This window comes from Camelus bactrianus, chromosome 3 (assembly GCF_048773025.1).
Source record: "Camelus bactrianus isolate YW-2024 breed Bactrian camel chromosome 3, ASM4877302v1, whole genome shotgun sequence".
In the NCBI taxonomy this organism is placed as follows: Eukaryota; Metazoa; Chordata; class Mammalia; order Artiodactyla; family Camelidae; genus Camelus; species Camelus bactrianus.
The window spans coordinates 38,731,655-38,754,321 of record NC_133541.1 but is presented as its reverse complement, the minus strand read 5'-3'; the positions used below and the strand labels follow the sequence as shown (position 1 = coordinate 38,754,321).

Sequence of the window (22,667 nt, the reverse complement as noted above, 5' to 3'; positions counted from 1 at the left end):
TCATTAACAGGGCAGAGAGCATCCCAGAACACACTCTGCTGGGAGAGTCCACAGAGAAGGAACTAGAGGGGTTCAGGCCATGAGTGCCTAGTTCTTTTCCCAAAATAACCTCAGAAAACCACTCTTCGTCCAATGGGGAGAGAGAGGCAGGAGTATTACTAATGAAAGCCCACGGAACATGAGAAATGGAGAACAGGTGTTCTTCCCACCACCAGCTTTTAACTCAATTTCCATGCTGAAACAATGTCTCTCATGCTCTTAAAAAATTTGTGTGTGTGTGTAAATGTTCAAATAAAGTAGAGAAAATAGTATAATGACCTTCCATTTTCCCCTTACACAGCTAAAACGATCTTTAAATCACATTCCACCCCCGCCCCCCTATTAATTCATGGCAACACAATGAACAATTTTGGCTTTAGATTATTTTGTAAAAATAAAGTTTTTACAGAAGTTTGTACACATCAACGGTACAAGAATTTCTGATGACTTGGCTAAACTCTGATAAAACACCCCAGGGGTATTTAAAATAAAAGAAAAATTGAAATTTTAAGTTTAGACAGTAGGTTTTAATTTAGTAAGCTACTGTGTACTTAAGCAAACCAATTAACATTGGAACTGCATTACAAATTTAAAATTGTAATGAAGCAGATAGCTTTTATCTTGGAATTGAAACATAAATATAATATCAATAAAAACAAACAAAAAAATCCCACTCCAATTAGGTTTCAAAATATTTGTTCTGCAGGTGGAATGCAGAGAAACCAAAAAACATTTGGAATTAATTCAATAGCTGAGTAGAAGACCTAATTTCTAATTCAAAGAGTTAGCTGACAATTGTATAGTAGTTTGAAAAAAGTTCTTCTCCTTGTTTGATGTCCCTGAGTGCGACAAGAACGACACATCGAAGTGGACTGAAAACAAAAAGAGACAAAAGTTAGAGTATTAACAGATACAAGCTCATAGTTTTAATATAACCAATATGGGTTTTACAGATATAATTTTATTCAAATTCCTTACTGCTATCTTATTATTTGATTTCTATGAGGAAATAGGTCTTATCCCTGATGGAGGTATTTTAGAGTATGTTTATTCTACATCTTAAAAAGACCACAAATCAATACATTTAAACAAATGACTACCTCTGAAAATGTTTCTATGTTCAGGCCCTCAAAACTGGTATCACAAAAAACATTTCAAAATGACACTCATTATATAGTTTAACACTTAAAAAAATTAATTTGTATCTCTGCATTCTGCAAAGCTGGAAGCATTACTTAAAATTAACTGGAATTTTTAAAAATACATTTTATGGACACAGCAAGAGATATGCACCTTCAATGTTCCTACTCATTTAATTTTTTCTGTACTTTTAAATAGTAATAATAATATGCCCCAGAGTATAAGGCTGAAAAATTGTTCATTGTCAAATATACAAACACAGAGAGAGACATAAAAGTTATCCAGTTTTTAGTACAGGGAATAGCTTAAGTTTTAAATATCATTCATCTTCAAAGGACAACTTAATAGGAGCCATACAAAACAAAGTTTGCCAGCAACTGGCAGCTCAGTGAAATGACATAAAGATAAAATCTTCCTATAGCATTCTTAATAAAGACTTCTTAGTTCTACAGAATTACTTATATTTAAAAATTGCTGCTTAAGTATTTTCAGTAAACTTTCCACTTAATGAACAGAGAATAAATGTTACATTAAAAATTCATATCTTCTGAGTATTTCCCTTTTTTTCACTATTAAGTTTTTGTGCCTTAATAGTGAAATGGACAAAAGAAATAATAGTGTAATTTGGCCCATTTCTTCAACTGGGTGCTCTCATGTAAGGTGGAGAACAGGATTCTTAAAATGATTTAATTTTATTTGAAGATTTGTAGGTAGGAAAAACAACAGAAACACCTGAAAAAAAACTTCAAAGTTGATACTTAAAAAGGACTACATAGAATAAAAGTGGGTAATAATAAGCTTAGAATAAGCTAAGCTAATGGAAAATTTTAGATTTTGAATAAGCCTACATTAACACTTTAAGGTGTGATGAACATAAAAATCCAACTTACAATTTTTCAGTATAAAATAAAACAACTCACCCCAAACTCTATATAGATTTTTCTTAGAAAACATATATTTTTAGGTATAGCATAAGACAGAAGATAGGAAAATCTCTTCCAGGAGACTCACCTTTGTTTGTCATTGCTGTAGGCAATGTTTGGAAGATACTGCTTCAGTTCTATAGGGAAAACTGCAGGCACATCAAATTCCTGATAACAGACATTGGCTGCTCTGTCTAGGAACACGTATAAAATTTTTAGAAACAGCGATATTACAAGGCCATGGAAAACAGTCCTGAATTATGGCACTTGATATGTGGTTTGTCTAAATTATTAGAAAATGCTCAAATTAATAATTACTGTTATATTCCATGTACTGCTAGATTTTATTTATACACACACACATATGTTTGTATGTTTTATTATTTACTTTTTGAAGATCAAGAAACAGGGGCTCAGAGAAGTTAAAGGCTAGGGAGAAGTCAGGCTTCAAGTTCATGTCTCCCTAACGCTAAAGTCTACGCTAAATGTAGCCAGATGATCAAACTTATACTTATGGGAAAGCCAAACCCTGGAGAAGGTAGGTGATTCATAAACTTAGCAACAGAATGGAAATACCAGTCTAGTGATTAACCTATAAGGCTATGTTGAAGCACTGACAAAATAATCTCCAAGTTAACTATTAAAAAATATTAAAATAATAATGATCAAAAAAGAGCAGTTAGTTAGCAGTTGCCTATATTTACTGCAAAATCAGAATAAACATAGTAAACTAAAGGATTCCAATTAATGTATATCATTATCTCCTCAAATTCTCTCTTCGAAATCTGCCCGTACAAAGTTCGAGTTTACTCAAGGGTTCTGAACAGTTGAGATGTTAAACTCTACTGCCACTGGCACTCAGTCATGTGGCAAAGGAGGAGCATTACCACTGCCGTATTTATATCTCACAGCCCCACGGTGCCAACTTACCATTTGAACAATTGTTGACATACTGTCCTACAGCCAATGGATTATGAATTTCTGACGTTAGCCACGTACTATCACTCATTTTTAAAGGGCCAAGTCGATCCCTCCCATTGCAAGATCTGAAACAGGTGAAAGCATTACCTAAGAGATTGTTCCTCTGTATCTTAACATTCAAAGTTAACCCTAGAATTGAACAGGGCAATTTTTCTTAGAAAACTTTTGTCTAATCAATAGGGCAACTGAGTTGCTACATAGTAGCTACCTAAATAAAATTTTATTTAGAGTACAAATGCTAGTTATCATTGTGGTGTGGTTCTGTCTCCTATAATTATATTTGAACATGGCACCAACTTACCTGTACACGACTTTGGATATTCCTTTGTCATTTCCATCGATGAGTACTCCATCCAGGCATCTAAAAATAAATGGATTTCCAATGGACTGGAAAAAGATTGGCTCAAACTTCTGATATACTGTACCTGGTGTACAATAGGACAAAGACACAGTAACATATAAAGATCAGAAACATCATGATAAGAAACCTTCTCTGGAACATAAACATAACATGGGAGAACTTGTTTTAATTGCTCTACCTTTTTCTAATATTTCACCTTCAATCTTGACCATCCCATTCTCTGTGGCTACTTTCCCTCATTAAAGAATGCCGAATAGCAGGTAGAGCACAGAACCAACTTGCCCACAGAGCCAAGTAAAATATGACCAATTTGGTTAACAAAAACGTGAACACCACATTTTAGGCTAAGTTTTACAAAGCTGTGTTTTTATTTTTTAAAGTAGAATGAGAGTTGACATTTATTAAAGAGCCTTGTGGGGAGGGTATATAGCTCAAGTGGTAGAGAGCATGCTTAGCATGCATGAAGTCCTCCTGGGTTCAATCCCCAGTACCTCCTCTAAAAATAAAGAGATAAATCTAATTACTTACCCTCCTCCAAACAACAACAACAACAACTAGCTTTTTAAGAAATGTATTTTAGTAGTAATCAATTAAATAATGTAGACATATATGGGAATACATGAGTCTGACATTCAAGTTGTTTCTCCTTCCATTGGCAATGGAGGAAAGGAGAAAATTAATATTTACAGGGTGCTTCCTATATTCCCGGCAGGTTAATCTATTTATTAAATTTATTTTAGTATTAATTTATTTGTTGCTGGTTTGTCCTGTTTAGTCTTTACAGAGTTACATTAGTTGTGTAGGAAGAAACTGAGACTCTTTTGCTTAGGGACATGAAATTAGAAAATAGTAGAATGACTTTTTAAAAACATATGTCTGACTTAAACATTCACACATACTTTCCACTATACTACATAATACGTTTAACAAATTACATATTCTACTGAGCATTCTAGTCAACAATGTTTTGCAAAGAAGCTGCTTTACTTTTTAAGTTTAGAAGTGGCAGGAAGGTCTTTATTCAGTAATTTATAGGTTTAAATTTTATCTTTCATGTTTTAACCCATATCATTTTTTTACCTTTAATTATTATCTAAGCCAAACTGACTTATTCCCTAGTGCTTTTTAAGTAATCAGTCTTACCAAAGTAGACCATACTATAGTCTCCTAATTTAAAACATTGATTAGAAAAATGTCCTTAAAAGAAAAATACATTTATCCCAACAAATACTCCAGGATACTTTCTAACACATAAGACAATTTACAAGCAGTTAATTTCCAAATCAGGATTTAAAAATCTGTGGAAATCGGAGTTTCCAACTCAGTCCCTTACTCTAAGGATTACAGGGTTAGGCATTTTGTTGAACTTATATTTATCTGTGTATAAGAAATTCTTGGCAAAGTACTAATTGTGTCATTACCAGGATACATAGATACAACCGCGCCTTTTGGTACCAATCCTTTAGTAATGAAGACACCTTTCCCAGCAGAAATCAATGAGCTAGTTGCTCGGGCAACACTGAAACCCAATGTCTTGTAAAGAATTTCTTCTGGTTTAAAGGTATTTTGCTCTTCATGACTGTATTCAAGATGTTTCACCCTCAGATGCTGAACTGACAGTAGGTCTTGATATTTTGATTTAACAGGTTCTGGAAGCACAGTCAAGATATCTGATTGTTTATTGAAATCATTTATGAATAGAGCCTGGAAAACTTTCAGTAATGTTCCTAGGACATCTTCATCTGAGATAACTTTGTCTTTGGATTCCTCTGGAACATATCGGAGGGTCCTGAAAATGGGAAAAGTTTCTATTCACTATCCTTCAACTGATAAAAGCCAGACTGTCGATGTCCTCTGGGTTACTGGCCTTTGTGAAGATGATTCTCATGTGTTTTCAGGGCATAACACTAAGTTCAGAAAAGAGTTTGGGTATTGTCCACATCTATCAAAATTCATCAAATTGTACATTTGAAATATGCATAGTTTACTATACAGGAGCCATACCACAATAAAGGTGTCAAAAAAAAAAAAAGTTTGTGTATGGTTCTAGTCACCTGACTACTGACAATACCTATGCCAGTCAACAACAGCCAGTATTTATGAAAGGCCCGTTCCCTACCAAATGCTGTTGCGTCCTTGCATTTTTTTAAATCTCATTTCTGCACACAAGGAAACTAAAGCTTGGAGATGTTAGGGAACTTGCCCAAGATTCTAAAGGTGGTAATTGGGAGAGTCAGAAGGAGAAACAGAGCTAGTTCCCCACTACACCCACAGCCATCATGTGAATGTTATCACATAATGAGAACCCTTATATTGTAATGGCTCTTTTTACAGATGTGTAGTTTCAAAGACAAATTTGAGTTAACATTAAATACTTTGTGTCACATTCTCTGCCAGGAGTGTTTACTGCTTTAATGACATTACTTTTACTTCCATAATTTTTAAGTACTATTTTTACTTCTGAACGAAAAAGGAACCAATTTCCCCGTCACAATTCGGTAGTAATGATGCATCTGAATTCATGTTCCGGTAGTATGAAACTCTGGGGACGTCTGTGGTTATCAACCAGCCTTCAACGGAACTAGTTTGTCTACTCAAGTGAGCATCATGTTGACCTCCTCCAGGTCACCAGCACGCCACTTATTAAAGCCAGCAATGACAGTGATCCTACGGCCACCCTCTCAGCTAGATCCCCTTCTTCAAGCACTGAATCCGTAATTTAAACCCAATACTCCGACGGGCTTTTTTGCTTGTTTTTATGCGTCAGCTCCTCCATGCTGTTATCCTCACAGGAGAGCTGGTTTGCTTTCACCATATCAACTACGGAGCTGTGAAAACAAACCACGGTCTGGCTTTTCTAAGAAGTTTCAAGCTCCTAACTATGCCTTAGCGGAGAGAAGATCACGCACTCTCAGGCCGCACAAATTCTTTTCTTTTTAAAAAGTTTCCATTTCTTGCCCAAACACAGGGACCCCAGTGCCAGCGGACAGCAAAAGAGAAAACACGAGCCACCGGCCGGTAATCCGGCCGGTAACCCGGGCCTGGCGGACATCGCAGCGCCAGGGACGACGGGAAACAGGCCCTAGGCCCCGCCCACCTAGAGCCCCGAGCCCTCTTCAGGCCCCCAGCCCGCCTCAGACTCCAGCGGCCTCCACCTCGGCCCCGCCCCTCAGGTCCAGCCCGCCTCAGGCCGCTGGGCCGTCCTAGGCTCCACCTGCTTGAGGCTCCGCCCGCCTTGGGCCGGCTCGCCTGAGTCCCAGAGGCCGCAGTGGCGTCACCGGACTGAAGGAAAGCCGTCCTGGTCTGGTCGCCGCGTCCTCTCACCTCGGGTTGTGGCTTAGGTTCAGCGCGATCCAGGGTACGAAGCGGTACCTGTAACGGCGCCACCGCTGCCAGAGGCCCCGCAGCAGGCGGCCCGGCATGGCTGTCCCGTGGCGCAGTGACGAGGACACCGCGGGAGAGGTGGGTCGCGGTCTCGGGCCCGCCCCGCCCCGCCCCGACCCGAGGAGGAGCGGAGGCCGTGCTGTTCCGCCCCTCCGCGGTCTCCGCCCTCAGCGCCGCGCTCCGTGGCCCTGTACCCACGGCTCCTGTCGCCTGTGTTTCGGTACCTCCGCTCTTGCGACCCCAGCTCACTGAAACAGGTGCGTAGAGCTGTAGGAGGCTCCCTTCCTCCCTTTTTCTTTCTCCTCCGTTCAGGCTCGTGTATTTTCATACACACACATGCACATATACACACACACACGTTTAAGACTAGTGTACACAACGCATAGTTCCAGTAGGGGCAAACTACCAGAATAACTCAACCGTCTCCAAATCAGCAGGTGTTTATTGAGAACTAAACTTACTGATGCCATTTCTTTAGGCTGGAAAGTCCATTTTCCTCTTCTTTGCTTAAGAGTGAGGGTAAATTCTAACCTAAAGCCTGAATTGAACAGGTCAGATGTAGTTAAAATTTGGGCGGATTCAAGTAGCTTTAGGACTAATTTGTTCAAGTCCAAAAAGGGAAAGAAAAAAGTATCTGTTAAAGTTTCTATTTCACTGTAATACCATATAAGTTGTTGGCAAACTCTGCCATCAGGTGTTGTGTTTGGTAAATTGGAGTCCTCCAGATTTACCTAATTTGCTAAATGGAGGTGTTACCGGAAAAGTAAAATAAGAATTACCTCAGTTCTTAGTCACTCGAAAAAAAAGAATTCTTGATGAGAGACAAAAAGCGTGATATAAGCAAGCTTTTTATTAGTGAAGTAAAAAAATAATGAAAGATAGTCCACTCCCGAGAACTGGGAGTGGGCCAATCCAAGAGAGGAAAAATGGCACCATTCCCTGGTTTTTCCTGTTTTTATATCCTGGTTTCATGATTGATTGATTGATTGACTGACAACTCAGGTTTCCTGCAGTCTGGTTGACTGACAGCTCAGGTTCCTTGTGCTCTGGTTAATTGACAGCCCAGGCACCTTGTGTTCTGGATTGTTCCTTTCCCCTTCCTCTCCCCCTGCCCAGTGCTCATTTCTGTCTAAACTACCTAACATTCTCCTCTCTAGTCATAGGACCCCCAGTCTTTAGGAAGTAGAGGGCGACGACCACTTAAGCTACTTCCTGCTGATCTGGGGCAACAATGGAGCTTGCTGGGGTCCCAGACTAGCTGGCTGTCACTGGGCAGGTGGTGAGTGAAGGGTCAGTGTCCATCAAGGGGCTTGTATAAAAGCTGTCTTGGATGATTGGTTGATTACCTTCTTGTATAGCCATTTGAAGTTTGCCTGTAGACAAAAAGAAACACATTTTATAAGAAGGTTGAAAAGTTAGAGGTCTAATACATAGAGCTAATCCTAGCAAAGGGATGAAGGGGGCAAACAAGGGTCATACCTACTTAAATGGAGTGGAGAGGGATCCCAACACTCTTAGGCAGAAAGGCCAGCCTCGAGCAGTGGGATCTAGCCGCTTGGAGAAGTATCCCATGGGCTGTTGGGTAGGACCCAGCCATTGGGTGAGGACCCCAAGGCTATTCCTCCTCTCTAATGAACATATAACTGGAATGGCGTTGTGGGATCTGGAAGCCCCAAGGTCGGGGATCTTACTAGGAGATTTTTTAGTTCTTCTATTGATTCCTGTTGAAAAGGACCCCACTGGAGAGGTACTGAGTCATCCTTATCCTTTAAGCTGTCATGTAGAGGTTGGGCTAGTTAGGGATCCAAAGCCTACAGTAACCTGTTAATCTGAGAAATGCCCTGAGCTATTTTCGAGTAGTGGGATTAGGGAGCTGTAAGATTCCCTGAATTCATTCAGGGGAAAGGCTATGGTTTCCAGGAGTCAGAACAGCTCCTAGCTAAGTTACCTCTTGTTTGACCATTTTGGGTTTGGACCTGGAAATTTTATATCCCTTCTTGGCCAAGAAGTTAAGAGTTTGGACTGCATGTTGGATGGCCTGTTTTCGAGTAAGGGAGGCGATAAGTAGGTCATCTACATATTGGAGAAGAGTTCCTTTTTTAAGCTGTAAGTCCTGTAAATCTTGGGCCAAGTGTTGCCCAAAGAGGTGAGGACTATCTTTAAATTCCTGTGGTAGTACTGTCCAGGTTAACTGGCATTGGTACCCACTGGGTGAGTCCCACTGAAAGGTAAATCAATATTGGGACTGGGGACTAAGGGGTATACAGGAGAAAGCATCTTTTAGGTCTAAAGTAGTGGGTACCACTGGGTTCCTGGAGGTTTGTTATTAGTAATACATAGGGGTTTGGAACCACTGGATGAAGAGGCACTACAGCCTCGATTATGATTTTTAAATTTTGGACTTGTCTATAGGCCCCATCCTTCTTAATGACCAGAAGGATAGGTGTGTTGTAGGATCTAGAGAAGGGTCCAGAGAAGGAAGTTAGGACAGAGTAGGTGGCTCCAGTATCCAAAAGGAAAGTTATTGTCCTACTTGCCACATCATTTGTCCTGGTAGCTCCAGCCCAATGATGAAGATCTCTTGTGTTGGGGCTGGCTGGAGGGGGCTTCTTTAGTCCCAGACAACCATCTGAAGATCACAGGCCAGTGCTCCCCAATGGGCTGTTTGGCTCGAGGGACAGAGGGCCACCCAATTACCTTGCTTGTTACACCAAAAGTAGGCAGATTTTGGAGGTTTGTCCTTATGGGGACATTTCTTGGCTCATTGACCAGGTCAGCGGAAGATATTGTATTTATCATCAGGCTTGTCTCAGGATGCTGGGGGCTAAGGATTTAGGGATGGTGGCTGCCCTTGAAGGGCTGTAATCATTCTGGCATGCCTTGCCTCTTCGTTCCTTCTCCTGAGCCTTGGCTTCTTGTACCTGATCTCAATTAAACAGAAACTTGTGGCAGCAATGGTTAGCATTTATCAAGAGTTACTCTGGGTTCCTGGATTGCCTTTTGGAGTTTTTGTCTAATATCAGGGGCAGATTGGGTGAGAAATTTATCCTTTAAATGAGGGGTATATGGTAGGGAGAGCAGGGGAGGACGTACGTTTAAGGGAGTCCCCTTCTCAAGGAGGTGTTGGGGACAGCAGATTGCTGATAGTAGCCACAGCCAAGGTGGTTATTTTGCATTTCTTTAGGAGATCATTGCTGTCCCTCAGCAAATAAAAGATCTGGATATATGGTATTTTAGGCCATTTACCTTGTGTAGTGTAGAAGAGATTAAGCTGGAGCAAGGGGTTTGAATTTTGCTCCTATTTATGGGCCATGCTTTTGGCTAAGATGTAACCCAGGGGAGTCCCAGCAGGGATCAACTGTTGGCTTTCCATCTGAAGGGCAGGATACTGGGGGAAGGAGGGTCTTCAGAGCTCAGCGTCTCGAGGTGAAGCCCACAAGCTATAGTCTGATGTCTCAGTCTTCTGCCTGTAGCCAAGAGTACCCTGAAGCCATGGACCGAAGAGAGCCTGGCATCCCAGGGTCATTGGCCTGCAGAAGGAGGACCTGGCATCCCGGCCTCTTCTCTGGATGGGGAAAGTGACCACAGTCTTACCATGAGCTAGGAGTCTCCGCAGTCCAAGAAAATAGTCAGTTTTAACCCCGCAGGTGGTTGGTGATCCAGGAGCAGGAGAGCTGCTCAACTGGGATAGCCAGAGAAAGGGGGAACAAAAATAGAGGAGTGTGTTACAGTTGGAGGGTCCATATGGAAACTCCTGAATGGGGAAGGCAGCAGGAGAGGAGAACTTGTGCTAGAACTCCAGCAACTCAATTTTAAGGAATATATGTGTTTTTCTTTGGAGGGTTTGTAGATTAAAACGGTCCCAGTTGGCCAACATGTAGCCCAAAGGAGTCCCAGCAGGGATAGACTCTTGGTTTCCCATCTGAAACAAGGGTAGGATACAAGGTGGTTTTCAGAGCTTAGCATCCTAAGGTGAAAAGCCCATGGACTAGGCTGACGTTTCAGCCTCTGTCCACAACCAAATGCATCCTAGAGGGTAGCCATGAATCAGCAACGCCTAGCGTCCTAGGGTCCTGATTCGGGGATGGAAGCTGACGTCTCAGCCACCTCTCCAGAAAGGGGGAAACGGCCACAGTCTTACCGTGTGCTGGGTATCTCCGTGGTCTGATTGGAATGATCTCTTTTACTTTAGCCAGTGGCTGGTCACCCTACCATGTCTTGTATTCTCAGTCCATCTGCCACAACCGGCCCCAGGAGCTTATGCTGTGCTGGCTGGCCTTGGGGAGGGAGAGAGAAATGAAGGAGGAAAGATTAGGTTTAAGCACGCAATCTAAGTCCTGGCACCAAGATTAATGTCACTGGAAAAGGGAAATAAGAATTACCTCAGTTCTTAGACACCCGAAAAAAAAGAATTTTTGATGAGAGACAAAAAGCATGATATAAGCAAGATTTTTATTAGTGAAGTAAAAAAATAATGAAAGTCCACTCCCGAGAATTGGGAGCGGGCCAATCCAAGAGAGGAAAAATGGCACCATTCCCTGGTTTTCCTCTTTTTATATCCTGGTTTCGTGATTGATTGATTGAATGAATGATTGATTGATTGACAACTCAGGTTCCCTATGCTCTGGTTGATTGACAGCTCAGGTTCCTTGTGCTCTGATTAATTGACAGCTCAGGTTCCTTGTGTTCTGGATTGTTCATTTCCCCTTCCTCACCCCCTGCCCCGTGCTCATTTCTATCTAAACTACCTAACAGAGAGTTCAGTTCCAGGATGTATAACAAATGGCATTCAAAGAATAACTTTAAGGTCTCCAAACTTACAAGGAACCAAAAATAACTAGTTGACTTCTTACCTGTAATAATATACTTATCTTTAAAAACAAAAAAAATAATTTTTGTATATGTTTCTTCAAGTGCTTTTTAAAAATTTTTAAATTTGTTATCATATGGTTTAATCATCTACAGTGTACATCCAGTACAAAGGACTGTTTTTCCCAGACCTTACTTATTTACTTTTTGAGGCATAATTGACATATAACATTATATTAATTTCAGGTGTACAATATAATGATAAAATTTGTATATATTGTAAAATGATCATCACAGTAAGTCTAGTTAATGTCTGTCACAATACATACTTTTTTTTTTCATGAGAACTTTTAAGATGTATACTCTTAGCAACTTCCAAATATACACTATGGTATTACTAACTATAGTCACCATGCTGTATATTACATTCCCATGACTTACTGTTTTTTAAAAGGAAGTTTGTACCTTTTGACCCCCTTCACCCATTTCAGTTACCCCTGGCAACCACCAATTTATTCTATGTATCTATGAGCTTGGGTTTTTTATTTTTTAATTTTTTTCACTTTTTTTTGATTCCACATATAGTGAGATCATACACTATTTGTCTGTATCTGACTTATGTTACTTAGCAGTGCTTTCAGGTTATATCCCTGTTGTCTCAAGTGGAAAGGTTTTTTTTGTGGCTGAGTAGTATGCATTTTGTGTGTATGTGTAGATATGTATTATATATATCTCTATCACATCTTTATCCAGTCATCTGTTGATGGCCACTTAGGTTGTTTCCATGTCTTGGCTATTGTAAATAATGCTGCAGTGAATGTAGGGGTGGAGATATCTTGCCTCTTTTAATTTATTTTTTTTATTGCTTTTTTTTTTAATGGAGGTACTGAGGATTTTTTTAATGGAGGTACTGGGGATTGAACCCAGGACCTCCTCCTGCTACGCATATGCTCTACCACTGAGCTACTCCCCCCTCCCCCCCAGATATTGTTTATAAATAGTGACTTGGTTTCTTCTGGATACTTACCCAGGAGTGGAATTGCTGGATGATATGGTAGTTCTGTATTTAATTTTCTGAGGAACTTCCATGCTGTTTTCCATAGTGGCTGCACCAATGTACATTCCCACCAACAACACATAAGAGTTCCCTTTTTTCCACATCTGTGCCAACACTTGTAATTTGTTGTTTTAAAAAAATTAAAAAAAATTGAAGTATAGTTAATTTACAGTGTTGTGTAAATTTCTGGTGAACAGCATAGTGACTCAGTTATATGTATATATTCTTTTTCATATTTTTTCATTATAGATTATTACAAGTTATTGAATATAGTTCCCTGTGCTATACAGTATGATCTTGCTGTTTATCTATTCTGTATATGATAGTTTGTATCTGCTAATCCCAAACCCCCAATTTATCCCTACCTCCCCCTTTCCTCTTTGGTAACCATAAGTTTGTTTTCTATGTCTGTGAGTCTCTTTCTGTTTTGTAAATAAGTTTGTGTCATTTTTTTAGATTCCACATGTAAGTGATGTCATATGAAATTTGTCTTTCTCTGTGTGACTTACTTCACTTAATATGATAATCTCTAGGTCCATCCATGTTGCTGCAAATGGCATTATTTCATTCTTTTTTAATGGCTGAGTAGTATTTCATTGTATATATGTATCACATCTTTTTTATCCAGTCATCTATTGATGGACATTTAGGTTGCTTCTGTGTCTTGGCTATTGTAAACAGTGCTGCTGTGAACATTGGGGTGCATGTATCTTTTCAAATTGAAGTTTTCTCCAGATATATGCCCAGGAGTGGAATTGCTGGATCATATGGTAACTCTAATTTTAGTTTTATAGGGAACTGCCATACTGTTCTCCATAATGGCTGGACTAATTTACATTCCCACCAACCATGTAGAGTGAGTTCCCTTTTCTCCGCATTCTCTCCAGTGTTTCTTATTTGTAGGCTTTTAATGATAGCTATTCTCACTGGTGGGAGGTGATACCTTGTTGTAGTTTTGATTTGCATTTCTCTAATAATAAGCAATGTTGAGCATTTTTTCATGTGCCTGTTGGCCATCTGTATGTCTTCTTTGGAGAAATGTCTAGAACTTCTGCCCATTTTTTGATTTGTTTGTTTTGATAGTAAGCTGTATGAGCTGTTTGTATATTTTGGAAATTAATCCTTATAGGCCACATTGTAAATATTTCTCCCGTTCTTTAGGTTGTCTTTTTGTTTTGTTTATGGTTTCCTTTGCTGTGCAAAAGCTTTTAAGTTCAATTAGGTCTCATTTGTTTATTTTTGCTTTTGTTTCCATTACTGTAGGAGACAGATCCAGAAAAATATTGCTGTGGTTTATGTCAAACAGTGTTTTGGCCGTTTTCCTTTAAGAGTTTTCGAGTATCTGATGTTATATTTAGGTCTTTAATCCTTTTTGAGTTTATTTTTGTATATGGTGTTAGAGAATGTTCTAATTTCATTCTTTTACACGTAACTGTCCAGTTTTCCCAGCACCATTTATTGAAGAGACTATCTATTCTACATTGTATATTTTTGCTGCCATTGTCATAGATTAATTGACCATAAGTGCGTGGATGTATTTCTGGGCTTTCTATCCTGTTCCATTGATATATCTGTTTTTGTGCCAGTACCATACTGTTTTGATTACTGTAGCTTTGTAGTATAGTCTGAAGTCAGGGAGTGTCATTTCTCCAGCTCCGTTCTTCTTTCTTAAGATTATTTTAGCTATTTGAGGTCTTTTGTGTTTCCATATAAGTTAAAAAATTTTTGGTCTAGTTCTTTGAAAAATACTTTTGGTAATTTGCTAGAGATTGCATTGAATCTGTATATTGACTTGGGTAGTATTTTAACAGTTATTTTAACAGTATAGATTCTTCCAAACCAAGAACATGGCAGATCTTTTCCATCTGTGTCATCTTCAGTTTCTTTTGTCAGCATCTTATAGTTATCAGAGTACAGGTCTTTTGCCTACTTAAGTAGAATTTATTCCTAGGTATTTTATTCCTTTTAATGGATGGTAAATGAGGTTGTTTTCTTAATTTGTTTTTCTGATACTTTGTTGTTACTGTATAGAAATGCAACAGATTTCTATATATTAATTTTGTATCCTGCAACTTTACTGAATTCATTAATGAGCTCTAGTAATTTTCTAATAGCATCTTTAGGATTCTCTTTTAAAAAATTAATTTAACTTTTAATTAATTTTTTTGAAGTATAGTTGATTGCAGCATTTTTTCTTGACTGCTCCTCCTTTGTTTCTGCGTTCCTTCCCTTCCTTGATAAGCAACTGTTTGAATCTTTGGATTCCTTGGAACTAAGGGAAGGCCAAGGAGGCTGAATGAAGCCTATTTCCTACAAATAAGAAATGGGAGACATGAAAAGGATTCATACCCAGGAAGGTCCCAGAGGGTCCTGACTGGTTTCTTCAGCACTTCCCACAGTACTTCTGTTGTGGGAAAATGGGGCACAAGAAGATGGTCCTGTCCCAGGTCTTGGGTGAGTCCCTGGAACACACCCTGCCAAATAAGAGTCCTTGGCTTAGTCCAGGAAAGAATTCAAGAACAAGCCATAGTAAAGTGAAAGTAGATTTATTCTGACTCCATAGACAGAGTGCAGGCCATCTCAGAAGTTGAGAGGCCAGGATTTTCTATAGTATTATGTCATCTGCAGTGAGTTTTACCTCTTTTTTTCCAATTTGGATTCTCTTTTTGTTGTTGTTGTTTTTCTTCTCTGATTGCTGTGACTAGGACTTCCAAAACTATGTTTAGTGAAAGTGGTTGGGTCCTGAGTTTCGGCACCAAAAACAGAACAACAGCAAAAAAAGTGTTCTTGCTCTTAGAGGAAATGCTTTCAGCTGTTCACTGTTGAGTATGATGGTAGCTGTGGGTTTGTCATATAATGGCTTTTATTATGTTGAGGTATGTTCTCTCTATGCCCACTTTCTGAAGAGTTTTTATCATAAATAGACGCGGAATTTTTTCAAAAGTGTTTTTCTGCATCTATTGAGATGACCATTTGGTTTTTATTCTTCAGTTTGTTAATGTGTATCACATTGATTGATTTGTGGATATTGGAAAATCCTTATATTTCTTTAATAAATCCCACTTGATCATGGTGTATGATCCTTTTAATATATTGCTGGAGTTGGTTTGCTAGTATTTTTTTTTTTCAGGATTTTTGTGTCTATGTTCCTCAGTGATATTAGCCTGTAATTTTCTTTTTTTGTGATATCTTTCGTTTTGGTATCAGGGTGATGGTAACCTCATAGAATGAGTTCAGAAGTGTTCTTTTCTTTGCAATTAAAAAAAAAATACTTACAGAAGGATAGGTGTTAACTCTTCTCTAAATGTTTGGTAGAATTCACCTGTGAAGCCATCTGGTTCTGGACTTTTGTTTGTCGGGGGTTTCTAAATTACTAATGCAATTTCAGTACTGGTAATTAGTCTGTTCATATTTTTTGTTTTTTTCCTGATTCAGTCTTCGGAGACTGTACCTTTCTAAGAGATTGTCCATTTCCTTGAGGTTGTCCACTTTATTGATATATAGTTGTTCATAGTAGCCTCTTATGATGCCTTGTGTTTCTGTGGTGTTGGTTGTAACTTTCTCTTTTTCATTTCTGATTTTATTAATTTGGGCCCTCTCCCTCTTTTTCTTGATGAATCTGGCTAAAGGTTTATCAATTTTGTTTGTCTTTTTAAAGAGCCAGCTTTTAGTTTCATTGATCTTTTCTATTTTTTTTTTCAGTCTCTTTCATTTATTTGTGGTCTAATCTTTATTTCTTCTACTACGTTTGGGTTTTGTTTTCCTTTCTCTAGTTGCTTTAGGTGTAAATTTAGATTATTTATTTGAGATTTTTCTTGTTTTCTGAGACAAGCTTGTTATTACTTCTTAGAACTACTTTTGATATGTCCCAGCAGATTTCGATCATCATATTTTTGTTTTCATTTGTCTCTAGGAATTTTTTGACTTCTTTAGTGATCTATTGGCTGCTTCGTAGCATATTGTTTAACCTTGGTATGTTTGTGTTTTTTTACAATTTTTTTTCTTGTAGTTGATTTCTAATCTCATAGCATTGTGATCACAAAAAATGCTTGATATGACTTTAATTTTCTGAAATTTACTGAGACTTGCTTTGTTGCCCAATATGTGATCTATCCTGGAGAATGTTCCATGTGCACTTGAAAAGTATGTGTATGTATTCTGCTGCTTTCGGATGCTCTAAAAATATCAGTTAAGTTTATCTGGTTAATTAATGTTCCCTTTCAGGCCTGTTTTTCCTTTTTAATTTTTTATCTGGATGATCTGTCCATTGATGTGAGTGAGGTGTTAGAGTCCCCCACTATTATGGTTACTGTCAGTTTCTCCCTTTGTCTGTTAACATTTGCCTTATATATTGAGGTGCTTCTATGTTCAGTATATATATATTGACAAGTGTTGTATCTTCTTGGCTTGATCCCTTGATCATTGTGCAATGTCCTTTGTCTCTGTAACAGTCTTTGTTTTAAAGTCTGTTTTGTCTAGTGTAAGTATTGGTACTTTAGCTTTCTTTTGATTTCCATTTGCATGGAAGACCTTTTTCCATCCCTTCAATTTCAGTCTGAATGTGTCTCTAAATCTGAATTGCGTCTGTTGTAAGCAGCAGATTTATGGGTCTTATTTCTGCATCCATTCAGTCAGTCTGTGTCTTTTGGTTGGAGCATTTAGTCTGTTTACATTTAAGGTAATTATCAATATATATGTTCTTATTGCCATTTTGTTTATTCTTTTGGATTTGTTTTTGTAGGCCTTTTCCCCCCTTTTCTTCTCTTGTTCTCTTGTGAGTTGCTGACTCTCTTTAGTGTTATGTTTGTCTTCCTTTTTCTTTTTTGTATGTGTCTTTATTATAGATTTTTGGCATGCAGTTACCAAGAGGTTTTGATATAGCAGTCCGTATTTATTTTGATATAGCAGTCTGTTGATGCTTTAAGTTGATGATTTTTTAATTAAATTAAATTTTATCTTAAATACCTTGTATTTGTATTCTCCTCCTCTCACAGGTACTGTTTTTTATATCATATTTTACATCTAATTGTATTGTGTACCCCTTAACTGCTTATTGTGGATACAGATGAGTTTCCTACTTTTGTCTTTTAACCTTCCTGCTAGTTTGTTTGGATGATTTCCTACTTTTACTGTTTTACTTTAGCATTTGTTGTAAAGCTGGGTTGGTAGTGCTGAGTTGTTTTAGCTTTTGTTTGTCTGTAAAGCTTTTGGTTTCTCCATCAGATTTGAATGAGAGCCTTGCTGGGTAGACTATTCTTTGTTGTAGGTTTTCCCCTTTCATCACTATAAATGTATCATGCCACTCCCTTCTGGCCAGCAGAGTTTCTGCTGAAAAATCAGCGGATAGTCTTATGGGAGTTCTCTTGCATGCTTTTTGTTACTTTTCCCTTGTTGCTTTTAATATTCTCTCTTTATCGTTATTTTTTGTGATTTTAATTATAATATGTCATGGTGTGTCCCTCTGTGGCTTAATCCTGTTTGGGACCCTTTGTACTTCCTGGACTTGGGTGACTGTTTCCTTTCCCAGGTTAGGGAAGTTTTCAGTTACTGTCTCTTCAAATACTTTTTCTCAGGCCCTTTCTCTCTCTTCTCTTCTTCTTGGACCCCTATAATGTGCATATTAATGCTCTTGATGTTGTCCCAGACGTCTCTTAAATTGTCCTCATTTCTTCTCATTCTTTTTTTTTTTTTCTGTTCTGCAGTAGTGATTCCATTACTCTGTCTTACAGCTTCCTGATCTGTTCTTTTGCTTCATTTGTTTACTATTGATTCCTTCTAATATATTTTTCATTCAGCTATTGTATTCTTCAACTCTGGTTGTTCCTTATATTTTCTAACTCTTTGTTAAAAACCTCTAACTTCTTACTCTGTGCATCCATTCTCCTCCCAAATTCTTTGATCATCTTTGCGATCATTACTCTGAACTCTTTCTCAGGTAGATTGCCTGTCTCCTCATTACTTAGTTCTTATCAGATTTTGTATTGTTCTTTTGTCTGCAATGTATTCCTCTGCCACCTCATTTTGTCTAAATTTCTATTTGTATTTTTATGTATGTGGTTGGTTAGTTATGTTTCTTGACCTTGGAGAGGTGACCCTCTGTAGGAGATGTCCTATGCATCCTGGCAGTGCACTCCCCCTCTTGTCACCCAAGGGCCTGGGGACAGCTGGTCCTGAGGTAGGATCTGGTCTGTGTTGCATACTTGTTCCACAGGCTTCAGCATTGTAATTTTCTTGCTTCTGGTGTCTGCCTCTGGTGAGTAAGGCTGGTTTAGAGGATTTTGCAGGCTTCCTGGTGGGAGGGGCCAGTAACTACCCACTGGTGGGTGGAGCTGGGTCTTGGCCCTCTGGTGGCAGGGGCAGGGGCATGTCTAGGAGCATGTCTAGAGGTGGCTGTACACTCAGGAAATGTTTAGGCAGCCTTCTCTTAATGGCTGGGGATATGTCCCCACCCAGTTAGTTGTTTGGCCTGAGGTGTCCTAATGCTGGATCCTATAGGCTGTTGGCTGGGGCCAGGTCTTGGTGCTAATGACTCAAGCAAGATATAAGCCTCTAGGGGAGTTCATGCAGATGATTACTCCCTGACGTATCTGCCACTGTGTCTCTGTCCCCAGGGTGAGCCACTACCTCCCCTCCTCCCCAGGAGACCCTCCAAGACCAGTAAGTAGGTCTGGCCCAGGCTCCTATGAAATTACTGCTTTTACCCTTGGTCCCAGTGAGCATGAGGTTTTGTGTGCATCCTTTAAGAGTGAAATCTCTATTTCCCCAATCCTGTGGCTTTCCAGCAGTTAAGCTCTGCTGGCCTTCAAAGCCAAATACTCTTGGGGCTCCTTTTCCCAGTGCCAGAGCCCTGGGCCGGAGAGCCTGACGTGCTGCACAGATCTTACTCCTGTGGGAGAACCTCTTCAATGTAATTATTCTCCAGTTTGTGGGTCACCCACCTGGAGGGTATGGGATTTGATTATATTGCAAGACTGCCCCTCCTACCTGTCTCATTGTGGTTCGTACTACATGTCTTTAGTTATGGAAGATCTCTGGTAGGTTCCAGGCTTTTTTTTTTTTCCAGTTTTATTAGGTAGAATTATTACAGTTTGACTGCACAAACACATTATATTGCATGTCAATACATATATATGGTATACTGCACATTTTTTTTAGTTTACATATGTGTGCTAGTTATTGCTTCTAAGAATGGATTAGATCTTTAGCTTATTAAGCTTACATAGTTATCAAAAGAATAAAGCCAACTACAAAATAAGAATCAACAGAATGTGGTAATCCAATCATAAAGGACAGTCAAATGTGCTTACACATATTCAAGAAATCAAAATAATAATTAGTTCATTTGTGTCTTTATTATTATTGTTGTTATTTTTTTAGATTCCTCATATAAATCATGTCATATGGCACTTTTCTTTCTCTTTCTGGCCCACTTCACTTAGAATGACAATCTTCAGATCCATCCATATTGCTGCAAATGGCATTATTTTATTCTTTTTTATGGCTGAGTAGTATTTCATTGTATATATGTACCACATCTTCTTTATCCAGTCATCTGTTGATGGACATTGGGGTTGCTTCTATGTCTTGACTATCATAAATAGTGCTGGTATGAACATTGGGATGCATGTGTCTTTTTTAATTTTATTTTTCTCCGGATATATGCCCAGGAGTGTGAGGTTCCAGTCTTTTTTATAGATGGTTGTTCTGCAGTTGTGATTTTGGTGTCTTCATGAGAGGAGGTGAGCTCTAGCTTTTTCTACTCTGCCATCTAGGCCAGCAGCTAGTTTTGCTTGGTTTCCTTGGAGCAACTTACTCCCTTTGGGATTTCAAGGTGGGCCAAGGGTGTAGGCAGGCCTAGTAGAGTGCCTTGAGTCATCCCATCCCACCTCTGCTGAGCCATGCAGAACCTCTCTTGGGGTCTCATGCCAACTCTTCCAATCTGCAAAGCCCATGAGAGGAAAGAAAGGACTTCTCCTACTGTTACTGAGCCAAGTTTGTTTGCCCAAGGCACAGCATGCCAAATACTTAGAGAATGCCATGGATTGCAGCCTGTTGTCTCTTAGATAATAGTTATTCTTAAAGGGTATGTGGTGATATCTTATTCTGATTTTGATTTGCATTTCCCTGGCGATTAGTGAAGTTGAGCACCTTTGCATGTACTTGTTGGCTATTTGGACATCTTCTTTGGAAAAATGTCTATTCAGATCTTCTGCCCATTTAAAAAGTTGGGTTGTTTGTTTTTTGCTATCAATTTGTATGGGCTCTTGATATATTTTGGACATTAACCCCTTATTTGACATATGATTTGCAGATATTTTTCTTCCATTCAGTAGCTAGTCTTTTCATTTTGTTGATGGTTCCTCTGCTTTGTAGAAGCTTTTCAGTTTGATGTAGACCCACTTGTTTATTTTTGCTTTTGTTGCCTTTGCTTTTGGTGTCAAATCCAAAAAATCATTGGTAAGAATGATGTTGAGGAGCCTAATGCCTATGTTCTCTTTGAGGACTTTTATGGTTTCAGGTCTTACATTCAAGTCTTTAATCCACTTTGAGATAATTTTTGTGTGTAGTGTAAGATAGTAGTCCAGTTTCATTTTTTTGTATGTGGCTGTCCAATTTCCCCAACACTGTTTATCAACTGTCTTTTCCCCATTGTATATTCTTCACTCCTTTGTTGTAAATTTATTGACCATATATGCATGAGTTTATTTCTGGGCTCTCTATTCTGTTCCATTTATCTATGTGTGTGTCCTTTTTTTTTAAATTGAAGTATATTTGATTTACTATGTTGTGTTAATTTCTGGTGTACAGCATAGTGATTCAGTTATACATATGTTTTTATGTTCTTTTTCATTATAGGCTATTAAAAGTTGTTGAATATAGCTCCCTATCCTATACAGTAGGATCTTGCTGTTTATCTATTTTATATATAGTACTTAGTATCTGAAAATATCAAATTCTCAATTTATCTCTTCCCACCCCCTACCCCCTTGGTAACCATAAGTTTGTTTTTTATCTGTGAGTCTGTTTCTGTTTTGTAAATAAATTCATTTCTTTTTTTTTTTTTTTTAAGATTTCACATATAAGTGATAGCATATGGTATTTTTCGTTCTCTTTCTGGCTTATTTCACTTAGTATGACACTTATTATATATGTCTATTTTAATGCCAGTACCATTCTGTTTTGCTTACTATAGGTTTGTAATGTAGTTTGATATCAAGGATTATGTTGCCTCCTGCTTTGTTCTTCTTTCTCAATATTTCTTTGGCTATTTGGGATCTTTTATTGTTCCATACAAATTTTAGGATTATTTGTTCTATTTCTGTGAAAAATGCCATTGAGATTTTGATAGGGATTGCAGTGAATCTGTAGATTGTTTTGGGTGATGCAGACATTTTAACAATATTAATTCTTCTAATCCATGAGCATGGAGTGTCTTTCCATTGCATCTTCTTCAGCTTCTTTCATTAATGTCTTACAGTTTTCAGCGTACAGATTTTTCATCTACTTGATTAAATTTATTTCTAGGTATTTTTATTTCTTTTTTGATGCAATTGTAAATGGGATTATTTTCTTAATTTCTTTTTCTGATGGTTCTTTATTAGTGTATATAAATGCAATAGATTTGTATAGTGAAATTGTATTCCACAGATTTTATCAGTTTATTCTAACAGTATTTTTGTGGCATCTTTAGGTTTTTCTTTTTATAAAATCATGTTGTCTGAAAATAGTGAAGTTATACTTCTTCCTTTCTAATTTGGGTATTTTTTAAAAAATTTCTTTTTCTTTCCTAATTGCTCTGGCTAGTACTTCTAATATTATGTTGACTTTAAATTTGTGATTTTAAAATTACTTTTTAGTTACCTAAGTGATTCATGAAATGAACATCCTCCTTAAAACAAATAGAAACATGGTAGATAAGGCTAAAGGCTTCCTTAACCACACCCTGTAACCTATTTCCATCAATCCTGGTCCT

At 38.3% G+C, this 22,667-nt stretch overlaps 1 protein-coding gene and 1 long non-coding RNA gene across 2 annotated transcripts in view; one reads left to right on the top strand and one right to left on the bottom strand.

Moving 5' to 3' along the window:
- Positions 1-544: 544 nt before the first annotated feature.
- SETD9 (SET domain containing 9) lies at positions 545-6,900 on the bottom strand. The gene is made up of 6 exons (XM_010966277.3): positions 6,769-6,900; positions 4,866-5,233; positions 3,385-3,508; positions 3,033-3,148; positions 2,191-2,296; positions 545-911 (listed from the first exon to the last, which is right to left on the bottom strand). The coding sequence occupies exons 1-6, from the start codon at positions 6,864-6,866 to the stop codon at positions 824-826; spliced, it is 900 nt and encodes a 299-aa protein (XP_010964579.1). The 5' UTR covers positions 6,867-6,900; the 3' UTR covers positions 545-823.
- A 46-nt stretch (positions 6,901-6,946) lies between these two features.
- LOC105077798 (uncharacterized) overlaps positions 6,947-22,667 on the top strand; it is a 199,052-nt gene continuing 183,331 nt past the window's right edge. The window contains exon 1 of the long non-coding RNA XR_012504319.1: positions 6,947-7,085. This is a non-coding gene — a long non-coding RNA (uncharacterized LOC105077798). The remainder of the gene's footprint in view (positions 7,086-22,667) is intronic.

Excerpts from the sequence above, each read along its gene's own strand:
- SETD9 (XM_010966277.3), bottom strand. The coding sequence starts at position 6,866 with ATGCCGGGCCGCCTGCTGCGGGGCCTCTGGCAGCGGTGGCGCCGTTAC. Across the intron at positions 5,234-6,768 it reads AACCTAAGCCACAACCCGAG|GACCCTCCGATATGTTCCAG; the intron begins GTGAGAGGACGC and ends TCCCATTTTCAG. Across the intron at positions 2,297-3,032 it reads TGTCAACAATTGTTCAAATG|ACAGAGCAGCCAATGTCTGT; the intron begins GTAAGTTGGCAC and ends ACGTGTTCCTAG.